This window comes from Panthera leo, chromosome D4 (assembly GCF_018350215.1).
Source record: "Panthera leo isolate Ple1 chromosome D4, P.leo_Ple1_pat1.1, whole genome shotgun sequence".
In the NCBI taxonomy this organism is placed as follows: Eukaryota; Metazoa; Chordata; class Mammalia; order Carnivora; family Felidae; genus Panthera; species Panthera leo.
In genome coordinates, this window is record NC_056691.1 from 66,552,943 (window position 1) to 66,565,418 (window position 12,476).

Sequence of the window (12,476 nt, forward strand, 5' to 3'; positions counted from 1 at the left end):
ATTTTTTATTAATTTTATTATTTTTTTAAATTTACATCCAAATTAGGTAGCGTATAGTGCAACAATGATTTCAGGAGTAGATTCCTTAATGCTCCTTACCCATTTAGCGCATTACCGCCTCCCATACTCCCTCCAGTAACCCTCTGTTCTCCATATCCACGAGTCTCTTATGTTTTGTCCCCCTCCCTGCCTTCATATTATTTTTGTTTCCCTTCCCTTATGTTCATCTGTTTTGTCTCTCAAAGTCCTCATATAGTGAAGTCATAGGATATTTGTCTTTCTCTGACTAATTTCACTTAGCATAATACCTTCCAGTTCCATCCATGTAGTTGCAAATGGCAAGATTTCATTTTTTTTTTTTTTTAATTTTTTTTTAATGTTTATTTATTTTTGAGACAGAGAGAGACAGAGCATGAACGGGGGAGGGGCAGAGAGAGAGGGAGACACAGAATCGGAAGCAGGCTCCAGGCTCTGAGCCATCGGCCCAGAGCCCGACGCGGGGCTCGAACTCACGGACTGTGAGATCGTGACCTGAGCTGAAGTCGGACGCTTAACCGACTGAGCCACCCAGGCGCCCCAAGATTTCATTATTTTTGATTGCCGAGTAATACTCCATTGTATATATATACCACATCTTCTTTATCCATTCATCCATTGAGGGACATTTGGGCTCTTTCCATACTTTGGCTATTGTTGATAGTGCTGCTATAAACATTGGAGTGCATGTGTCCCTTTGAAACAGCACAACTGTATCCTTGGATAAATACCTACTAGTGCAATTGCTGGGTCATAGGGTAGTTCTATTTTGAGTTTTTTGAGAAACCTCCATACTGGTTTCCAGAGTGGCTGCACCAGCTTGCATTCCCAGGATTTTCTTTTTATTTATTTATTTATTTATTTTATTATAGAGAGAGAGAGCAAAAGCAGGGGAGGGACAGAGAGAGAGAGAGAAAATCAGTGCAGAGCCTGATGCAGGGCTTGATATCATGACCATGAGATCATGACCTGAGCCGAAATCGGGAGTTGGATGCTTAACTGACTGAGCCACCCATGTACCCCTAAATTGATTTGCTTTTAACCTACTCTTGTTTTTGTATTCTTGGTCACTATGCTGGACCAAATGGGCTTATACTTCTTCCTGCAAGTATACTCTGAAAAATTTTACTTTGTGTCTACTTTCCCTTAGGATCATAAATTTTGAGAAGAGGAAAGTGCTTTAGAGATTAATCTAGTTAAACCCAGGAAACTGAGGCTCAGAATTTAAAGTGACTTACTCAAGATCATAGGGAGTATTTGTATCAGAGCTGGGTTCAGTGTCTAGTATTCCCTGTTTGTGTTTTTTCTTTTTTTCATTGCTCAAGCTGCCCATGAAACTGAGCCTATCTGATTTTGCTTCCTCATACCGCATGATGGTCTAGCCTTTTGAGAACATTTCAGTTCTTTTTTTTTTTTTTTTTAACGTTTATTTTTTTGAGAGACAGAGAAAGACAGAGCTCAAGTGGGGGAGGGGGAAAGAGGGAGACAAAGAATCTGAAGCAGGCTCCAGGTTCCCAGCTGGAGTCAGCTGATGCAGGGCTCGAACTCACAAACCATGAGATCATGACCTGAGCCAAAGTTGGCTGCTTAACCAACTGAGCCACCCAGGTGCCCCCATTTCAGTTATTTTAGGGTAAACTTTATGTATTTTAACCTTTTTGTACCCTGCATTGCATCTTGCATTTGTAAATGCTCAGTAAATACTTATTGGGTGTATATTTTCTAGACTTCCAAACATTCTTGCTTATTGATTCTTTCTTCTTTGTTAGAGTAATACATCCTATTAATGTGTGAAGAAATCCAGAAATCTGGAAGATTGGAAAAATTAAAAAAATATTTTTTTAGTTTGTATAAATATTAGTTATTCATCAGGTATTCTTTTTATAAAATGTATTTATTTTGAGAGAGTGTGTGTGCACATGTGAGCAGGGGAGGCACAGAGAGAGGGGGAGAGAGGATCCCAAGCAGGCTCCATGCTGTCAGCACAGAGCCCGATTTGGGGCTCAATCCCACAAACTGTGAGATCGTGACCTGAGCCGAAATTAAGAGTCAGATGCTAACTGACTGAGCCATCCAGGTGCCCCTGCATCAGGCATTCTTGTCCTGTCTTCTAGGTCCTAATAGCCTTCCTTGTCTCCGGGTTCTCAGAAAAGGAGGAACAGAAGCCAAATGCTGCTTCAAGGTTTGACAAATTAGTGATTAGGAGATTGATTCCAAGCTTTCACTGAGTTTAGGAATAGAGGTAGAGGATTAGGTATAGAACTAAAGGAGGTAGTATTGAAGGGGAAAAAAAGAGCCTGGATATACTTTCATTTCAGAGCTATAAACATAAATCTTTTCCCCCATCTTTCTATTTTGAAACATTTTACTAGATTTGTATTTCATCCCCACCCGCCACACGCCACATGTGTTTTTGTTGACCGTTTTTTTTCCACACCCAAAACCCAAACTAAGGCTTTCGCCTTGCTCAGTTACATGGTAAGGCTCCAGGTTTGAAATTCATACATGCTTGTGACATAAAATGTGTCCCCCTTTTTGACTACTAGTGAATGAAACTAAGCAAATCCTCCTTCTTAAATTGAACTAATGAGTGCAGTTCAGAAATGGTCTGTCTCCCTCTGAGGCAGTAGGCACTTCCTAGTTTGCCAGATCTGGCGTGGGATCCACCACCGCCGTATGCCTTTATCTGATTTGAGTCACCTTCTGTTTGTGATTAGATTTGTCTGCTCCTTCTCTCTCTCTCTCTCTCAAAATAGCTGTTCTGAAAGCAATTCAGTAAATCAGTCCTTTTAAGATTTTAGCCATGGTTCTCTTCCTTACTAATAGGCTTACTTTCTCTGCAGTGATTGCTCTCTTCTATAGGCATATAAAAGCTTTCCTCATCCCCCTTATCATTTGCTTCATTAATATGATTTCCTTCTCTTGAATGCCTCTTCCTCTCCCCGCTTAGAGCCATTAAATTATTGAGTGCATTCTGTAAAGTTTCTCTCATCCTATTTTAATTTCGTGCACCACATTTTTTTTCTCATCTGAAACTATATTGCTTCCTGCATTTGGATTTCAGAATTTTTTGTTTTTTAAAGGAGATTGTATTTTTAATTATATTTGGCCTAATTCCCCATTGTGAGTACGTGTACCATATGGGAAGTCCCTGGGATAACAGTCATGGTTTCTTGCTATCTTCTTAGCTTACTATTCTCCTTCCTTTCTCCCCTGAAGCTTCTCACCCTCTCTTCTCTAATGCTTTTGGAAACTACTAAGAAGTTTAAATGGCCAGTGTGAAAATATGTCAGTGTCCCCATTTTACCATATATATGTAACATTTATAATTTATACTCTGCCTACATCCCAGAGGGATGTGAGGTGGCTTATGATAAAAAAAAAAAAAAAAAAAAAAAAAAAGAACCTCACATGTCCCACAGTACTGTTAAAAATAGTCAGAAAGGGAAATCAGAAGCCATTGAAAGGAATCTGTAACACAAAGTACGTATCAAACATAGGAAAATTTCTATAAAAAGTGAAAGAAGAACATAACCTTTTAATTATGCAAGGGCCTTGCCATTTTCACTATAGTGGAAGAAGATTGTAATTGTGGTCTAAATGTTTCTGTGTAGTGACAGAGTTACAGTATTTCTCATTTTCCCCCTAGACATTTTTGTTCTGAACGAAGAGAACTGAAGGAGTGTTTGGTTAGTCCCCAATTACCGTTGTCAACCTCTTTGGTCTGGCTTCACCATTCAGATTTCCCACTGCCAGCTACCATGTCTTGGTCACCAGCTGTGTACCAGACCAGCGAGGGATTAGATGTGCATTGTCTCGTTTACTCCTCATCACTGGGTTGTGAAATAGAGGTTGGGGCTCTGTGTTAGGGATGAGGAGGAAATACTCTAAGTAGGTAATTGGATCAGAGTCGCATAGGTAGTACGTGGTAGAGTGAGGGTTTAAATCCAGATCTTTCTGGGTTCCCTTTCTGTTACTTGGTGATTCTTCTTGTCAAAGAACTGTATTGGCAAATTAGCCGTTCAACCTCCTAATGTTTACCTCCACTTCCAGTTTTTGTTCAGTATAGGATTTCCCAATGATAGGTTCAGGGATCTGCTTAAGATGGAATGCTGATTTGAACATGTGTATGTGTGCAGGGGATTAATTTTTTTTATTTTCTTATGTTTTCATATTGGCTTGAAGTCCTGACATAGAACTAATTGTCTTGCATTTTTCTTGGAAGAGTCAGGAGAGAGGGAGTGGGCCACAAGGTGAGGGTGCATGGGTGAGTCCTGACCAGCCTATGCCTGACCCTAGTGCTAGCAGTTAGCTTTGAGGCAGAAGGGTACTAACATTTTTATTGAAACAGGACACTTACATGCATTATTTCGTGTCATTCTCACAGCAGCCTTTGTGGTAAGTGGTTTTAGCCTCAATTTATAGACGGGAAAACTGAAGCACAGAGCATTTAGCAAGTTTGTCCAATGTCACACAAGTAGAAAATGGAGTTCTCAGTGAAGCTTAATCTGCCCCCGGAGCCCATGGTCTTTTCCTTTACATGTTCTCATTTCTAACAATACTAGCTAATATTTATTGAGCTCTTACTATGTGCCAAGCAGGATTCTTAGCACTTTATAGGATTATTTCATTTAATCCTTACAGCAGTCTTATGAGCTACACAGTCATTATCTCCATTTCACAGGTGAGTAAATTGAGGTGTGGAGAGTTAAAGTAACCTGGCAAGGATCAGAAGGCATGGCAGTGGCAAATCTGGGATAGTCTCCACTTCTGGAGTTGACTTTCTTGTAAACCGTAGTTTCAAGCAGTTTCTAGTATTTAGAGCCACACTCCTTACTCTTTTTCCTTACCTGCAAGATAAAAATAGAGGGGTCATTCAGAAAAAAAGAATTTGTTTGCCTTTTTAGGAAAGTAATTAAGGGGGGAATTACTTTTCTTGTAGGAACTGTGTGTGAGCACAGTACTTACCACCGTAGCCCTGAGACCTAGTATGGCTGACTGCTTCTATGAGTACTACTCGTGAGACTTGGCTATGATAAGTTAAACAGTGATAATCTCTACCTTCATTAACCACTTCAGTAAAGATAATCAAAACTCAACCTTTTAATGACCACATTGCAAGATTTTCTAGCCCCAGCCTTTTCTCCCAATTCGGTTGATCAGTAATGATTCACCTTACTTCCTATTCTTAATGCCTACCAGCCTGCAGTGGAATATAGGCTGTTACTGCTCTTCGTGCATACTTGATTTAGCAAGCATGATGCAGTTCGGAAGCATCTACAATTTATTTGCCTTGGGCACTCTGATGAATCATATTCCCATGAAATGAAGTGACCTTTGTGGCACACAGACTCAGTGCCTCACTCTCCTTGACTCTGCAATATTAAAAGCAGAGTAGTGTTTCATGGTGTAATTTTTTGGCTTGTCTACAGCTTTACTGAAGGAAGGAAACAGAACTGTTGTGGGCACCAAAGTGGTAATAATTCAAAACCCACGTACCTATTGTTCTTTGAATTTCTTTCTTTCATCGGTTGCTGTTAATTTAACAGAACTCTTTTACAACCAAAAACCGCTGAAGAATGAAACAAGCTGGGTTTGATTTTATGCTCTCATCTTTACTAGCTTCTATGGCTTTGGGCAACTTATTTAACCTCTCTGGGCCTCAGTTTCCTTATGAGGATTAGCGATAACGTCTGGTAAGCACCTAGTACAGAGCCTGGCACAGAGCAGATGTTCCATACAGAGAAGCTGCTCTTATTATTATAAAATGCAAAGACGATCTCATGATGTAAAAGCTTGAGATTTGTTTTGTTATGGTAGTAAATAGTGTTTCCCTGTGGACTTCTTTGTGCTGCTCATGTGAAATCCAAGGAAAACAGTAGAATAGTGTTTGCAATAAGGAAAGATAGCTCTTTGTTCCCCTCAACAGACAAAAGAAGCTCATTATCGTATCAAGTAGTGACTGTTGCTATTGAAATGGTTTATTTGTATGTTTTTTCTGTTTTTTTTTTTCTAGGGATTTATTTGTGGCTTTTCAGTAGCAACAGGTGCAGCAGCGAGACTAGTGTCAGGATACGACAGCTATGGAAATATCTGTGGGCAGAAAAATGCAAAGTTGGAAGCAATACCAAACAGTGGCATGGACCACACCCACCGGAAGTGAGTAGACTGTTGGCTGAATGAACTCCATGGAAACTTTGAACGGGGGGTAGAAAATCCTGCTCTTTTATATTTTCTAATAATCTTCAGTAAGATATTATTTTCATATGACTCCTAAGGGTGTTTTTAGTTTTTTAACTGTCCACTTGAATCATTCCTGGTTTTGGTTTCTAAATACATTTTCCAGGAAATAAAATGAGCTGCCAGGTTAAAATGGGTGACCTTCAGGGTTTAACGAGTAAAGGCTTGATTTGAGAGGATTATTCCTTTACTCTGTTTTCCCATTAGCCCATAGGTTGTACACAAAGTTTTAACTCAGGAAATAACATAATATTTTTTCTTCCTAAGATTGTACTTGATGGGAGAGAGAGGGATGGTAATGGATTTTGAAACATTAAAAGTATAATGAAACATTTTGTGATGCATCATTTATAAGTACAGTACGCATAAATTTCCAATTTTATAAAAGATACATTTTCTTTGTCAGACTTTAAAATTTGTTTTGAGTTCTCAAGCTTCATCTTTTGAATGTCTTGAAATTCCTTAATTGTCTTTTTTCTTCGGAGGAGCTATGACTTCATTTTTAATGTCTGTGAGGGAAATGTATTTCATGAAACATATTTTAGGTATGATGTCAGTATATTTGTCCACACGGTATATTTATGCCCTACTTGATTAGACAGGTCTAATAAATAAAGACAGATCTTCAGAATTAACCAAACTAATTTTAAAGTAATGGGTTATCCAATTCAATTAATGAACTTTATAGGAAAAGGCTAAGCAGTAGAAACATTTTTTTAGGCTATAGTTGTCTTAAGAAACATTTTCCAGGATGTGATAACTATTTTTATTATTAGATAAATCTGTTTGTTAAGTTATGGCCACTACCAGCAAATAGAAGATTAATTTGATAATTTCACAAACCTGAAGAGACCCAAATAGTTAGTAATATCTCAAAGATAGTTCCCCATTGGATGAAGGAATAATGCTATTCAAATAAATAAAATTTTAAATAATAATAATAAATATTTGTCTAGCATGCCATAGTTGGCAAGCATATGATACCATGCTGTGAGGTAGGTGTAGCAGAGGCTTAGAGAGATTGAAATGATTTTCTCAAAAGTCTGGTTGGTCAGTGGAATATCAAACGCAGACCATGAGCTTTTCCCCTGATAAAGCACCTGCATCCCTTGACAGAAGTAAAAACTGGACTCACGGAGAGTAATTTGGAGGATTTTCATTTATCCTATTTTTTGATTGCCTCATAAAATTAACACAGATTTTAAGCCTTGTATTCTCGTAACAAGATAGCCCATATATATATATATATATGTATATATGTATATATATATGTATATACATATATACATATATATATATATGTATATATACATATATACATATATATATATATAACTTTTTATTTTGAAATAATTTTAGACCCATAGAAGTTGGAAAAATAGTACAGAATTCTACATCTTTTTTTTTGTAGGTAGTGTTTTTTGCTGTCAAATACTGTTTGACTCGTTTTTTTGTTTTTTTGTTTTTTTTTTTAATGTTTGTTTTTGAAAGAGAGAGTGCAAGCAGGGGAGGGGTAGAGAAAGAGGGAGACACAGAATCGGAAGCAGGCTCCAGGCTCTGAGCTGTCAGCACAGAGCCCAACATGGGGCTCAAACCCACAAACTGTGAGATCATGACCTGAGCTGAAGTCAGATGCTTAACTGGCTGAGCCACCTGGGTGCCCCATGTTTGACTCTTTAACACTGTTCACATGTACCAACCATAAAATACCACTATTTAGATAATTTAGGAGGTTGGAAAAGGGCTCTCTTCCCTCAGGTCTGCTGCTCATATGAGGTCATACTCATGTATATGGCTTCTTTTGTAACTTGCTGATGGTTCCAAGCTTATTCTCACCATAAGGTTTGTGTAAATGTCACTCTTCACATTAACCTTGTGGAGGTTCATTTGGTCGATTTTTAATTTATATATACACACACACATACACACATATATGTGTGTATGTGTGTGTGTGTGTGTGTATTTTGGCCTCTCACAAAGAAAGCCTGCTTTTTATTCCAAAAAATGATTACTTTTCCCTGAGTGCTTAGCAGAGCTGGGAACCATTCATGGATAGCTGTAGGGGAAATAGTTTCCCGAGTATAGCTACACTTTAATTCGTGTGTACATGTTTATTTATTTTTGATCTCTCCTTGTTCTTCTCTGCATATAAACATTTTAGTACCGACCCATCTAAGTATTTCTACCTATAAATGGTATATATATTATTTAATGAACAATACGTTTTGAACGTATCTTTCTCAGGTAAGTCTATACTGTTTGGGTTTGAAAGAAGACACAGTGCCTTTGTGTTTGTTACCTTTATGCCATCCTCTTTTTCCTGCCACATGCATTAGTTTCCTCCTATATCATTTCCTGATATATCTTTGTCTTCATTATGAATACTAGGCCCTACTATAGCTATACATTTTTTTAAACCTGTTTTATCTGCTACTACCTCAACTTGACCTGGATCACTATTTTCTTCGGTTTCTTATCCTCGGTCCCTAGTACCTGATACTTATTAGGACCTACCTCCATACATATTTGTTGAATAGGTTAAAAATCTTGAATACAGGGGTGCCTGGGTGGCTCAGTCAGTTAAGCATGTGACTCTTGATTTTCGCTCAGGCCATGATCCCAGGGTCATGGGATCCAACCCCATGTTGGGCTCTGTGCTGGGCATGGAGACTGTTTCAGATTCTTTCTATTCCTTTCCCTCTCTACACCCCCTCTAAAAAAACAAATTAATTAATTAATTAACTAATTTTGTAAAAAAAGAAAAATCTTGAATACAACTAACTCTTTCTTGCCTTCATGAGTATTATTTCCTCTGTCAAGAAGAAAACTTTCTCCCATTCTTCACGTGGCTAAATTCTACTCACCCTTCAGCTCTCAATATAAATGTTATTTCCCAGGTGGCACCTGGGTGGTTAAGTCGGTTGAGTGTTCAACCTTACTTAGCTCAGGTCATGATCTCACAGTTCATCAGTTTGAGCCCCACATCGGTTTTGCTGCTGTTGGCACAGAGCCTGCTGTGGATCCTCTGTCACTCCCTCTCTCTGCTCCTCGCCTGCTTGTGCTCTCTCCTTCAAAAATAAATAAACATTATAAAAATAAATAAATGTTATTTCCCAGAAGGGTCTTTTCTGATCTCACAAATTTTTTTTTTAAATATTTATTTATTTTTGAGACAGAGAGAGACAGAGCATTGAACAGGGGAGGGGCAGAGAGAGAGGGAGACACAGAATCTGAAACGGGCTCCAGGCTCTGAGCTGTCAGCACAGAGCCCGACGCGGGGCTCGAACTCGTGGACTGTGAGATCATGACCCGAGCCGAAGTCGGCCGCTTAACCGACTGAGCCACCCAGGCGCCCCAACAAATTATTTTTTTTTAATATTTACTTTTGAGAGAGAGAAAGAGAGACAGAGCGCAAGGGGGGAGGGGCAGAGAGAGAGGGAGACACAGAATCCGAAGCAGGCTCCAGGCTCCGAGCTGTCAGCACAGAGCCTGACACAGGGATTGAACCCACGAACTGTGAGATCATGACCTGAGCTGAAGTCGGACGCTTAACTGACTGAGCCACACAGGCGCCCCTGATCTCACACTTTAAATCAAGTGTTTAAAAATGCTCTCTCTTCTGGTGCCCAGTTGGCTCAGTCAGTAGAGCCTACAACTCTTGATCTCAGGGTTGTGAGTTCAAGCCACATGTTGGGTGTAGAGTTTGCATACGTACATAAATACATAATCTCTCATTGTATCCTATAAACTTTTGCACTTATTTGTTAAATGTTTGGCTCTTCTAAGTTCCCTGAAAGCAGAAGTGAGGTATGTTTTGTTCATTACTATATCCTCAGTATTTGGAATGTAATAGGCACTTAATTAAATGTGTTTGAATGGGTAAAAAAAATATATACATTTTTTTCTTAAAATATTCTTTAAGAAGTGAATTATCAAGTCTAAGAATCTGAATATTTTAAGATTGTTAATAAATATTGCTGATGAATATGGCTTTCCATAAAAAGGCTATTCCATTTACATTCCCACCAACAATGTCTGAGATTGCTTTATCTTTGCTAGTATTACTAGTTTATATTTTTCACTAATTTGGTTAACCAAAAAATGGTGTTGTATAGTTTTAATTTGCAGGTCTTTGGTTATTCATCAGCATGAGCCTTTTTCCTCCACACATTTGCTGGCCTCAGGACAACTGTTGTGCTGGCATTATCTATTCTTGGTCTTCTAATCTCTAATCTTCTCCATCCTTTATACTGTGATAGGATTAAGTTCTTTAAAACACTTTTTATGGTCATTTCCCTGCTCAAGAGCCTTTCGTTTAGTGTTGATGCCTATAGTATCGTAAATGAGCCCACTCAACACCTGCCATTCCAGGCTTCCCATGATCTAGATAGACCCTTTGTACCTATTCAGTCCTCTCCCACTGCTTCTCCGTGTAGTAGTAGTCTTGTCCAGGATATTCATTCTGTCTGTGTGCTGTCCGCTCTACCGCTCAGCTGCCAACCGAAGTTCTTGAAAGATGTAAGGGCCGGGGGGTCTCATAACTAACCTCTTCATGATATATTTCAAAACAGACTTTATCCCATAGCGATCTTTTATTACCTGAACTTTCCTGTCTCAAGTTTGTTTTTCTCTTGTCTTGAAGTTCTTCTTCAATTATATTGTGTGTTTCTTCTGCCTGCATTAATTATAATTTGCTAGGTAACAATATTGCATAAACTTAGTGGCTTAAAGCAAGACACATTTAGAATCTCAGAGTTTCCGTGGGTCAGGAATCTGGGTATGGCTTAGCTGGATCTCTTGCTTCAGAGGATCTCACAGGACTGCAATCGAGGTTTTGGTCAGGGCTGGGACTCTGCTTGGGAGCTCCCTTTCCAAGCTCATGTAGTTGTTGGCAGCACTCGGTCTTTCAAGATAGTTAGACTGAGAGCCTTAGCTCTTTATGGCTGTCAGCCCAGGGCCACCCTTGGTGCATGCTATATGGGCCACTCTGCACGGCGGCTTACTTCAAAGCCAGAGAGGGAAAGCATCAATAGAGAGAGTCTGCTAGCAAGATGAAAGTTAGATTTCATGTAATATAATTATAGAAGTGATGTCCTTTTACCTTTGCCATATTCTACATGTTAGAAGCAAGTCCCAAGTCCCACCCAAACTCAAGGGGAGGGAATAATTGGAGCATCTTAGAGTCTTCTGGCACCCTGCCCAACTCTGTCTCTCTCGAGTGCCATGTTTAGCTCCCAGATTTAAATACCCAAGAGTTATTCCATAGTAGCTTATTGAATTGAAATAGTAGAGGAAGGAAGAAAGTTAGAAGAGAAATGGGAAAGGGAATGCCTTTGACCTGTTCTAACCAGAAAATTTAAGATGCCAAGATGACTGTAAGAATTCCACTAGTAGTAAAGAAAAGGCAGTATTGTATTGCCTTACCATTCTTATTGTAATGTGTTCTTTTTCTCCAAATAATATTTTTGACCTGACGATGTATTTACTGCAGTAATAAGGATGTATAGGAAAATGGTAGACAGTGTTTTATGAGATACAAGAAGGCCCCAACTTCAAATGGATTATGTTCCCAAAGTTCACTTTTAAGTTGGTTGTTTGAGATGTGTACAACTTTTCTGCGTAGAAACAATGCTATCAATAAGGTTTTGAGCCTGGGTTAACTCAGGAAAGTTCATTTATCTTAGAACCACATAGCATCAGAGATGAAAGACTTCTTTAAGATTATCTGGTGTGTAACCTCCTTAAAGTACCCCATCAAACATTGGTGAGTGCCAACTAAGGCTCAGAGAGGAAAATGACTTGTTTTGTAGCTGAGCTATTATTATAGCTGAGGTGCTAGAGAACGTGGGTAAGGCTTATGGTCTTTCTTTTTTTTCGGTTGTGGGGAGAGGGATAGTAATAATATATTTTGAACTCTGATCGACAATTCCAAAAACATCTCTTCCGCCACATTCTACATTGCCTACCATTTTCAAAACCATAAAGCTAGCTTTACAGTGTATGTGCCAATTTTTAGACAGAGAATTATTATTATTATAGAAATTGTTCCCAAAGGGGAAGCCCCTTTGAATAGAGCAGGGCTGTTTCTAGTTCTAAGATACAGGATTCATGGATGTGGGAACTGTAGTAGGACAAAACCTCTAGCTCTCTTGGCCCCTGGGGAGATGATTGGATGAGGGGAGGTATTGTGTTTCCTCCAT

The 12,476-nt window shown here is 38.9% G+C and overlaps 1 protein-coding gene across 3 annotated transcripts in view; it reads left to right on the forward strand.

Annotated features, from left to right (window-relative positions):
* Positions 1–12,476, forward strand: part of SLC44A1 (solute carrier family 44 member 1) — a 201,718-nt gene that overhangs the window by 60,326 nt on the left and 128,916 nt on the right. For all 3 annotated transcript variants that reach the window (XM_042912468.1, XM_042912467.1, XM_042912466.1), the window contains exon 3: positions 6,053–6,195. In XM_042912468.1, the coding sequence (XP_042768402.1) occupies positions 6,053–6,195 (143 nt within the window). The remainder of the gene's footprint in view (positions 1–6,052; positions 6,196–12,476) is intronic.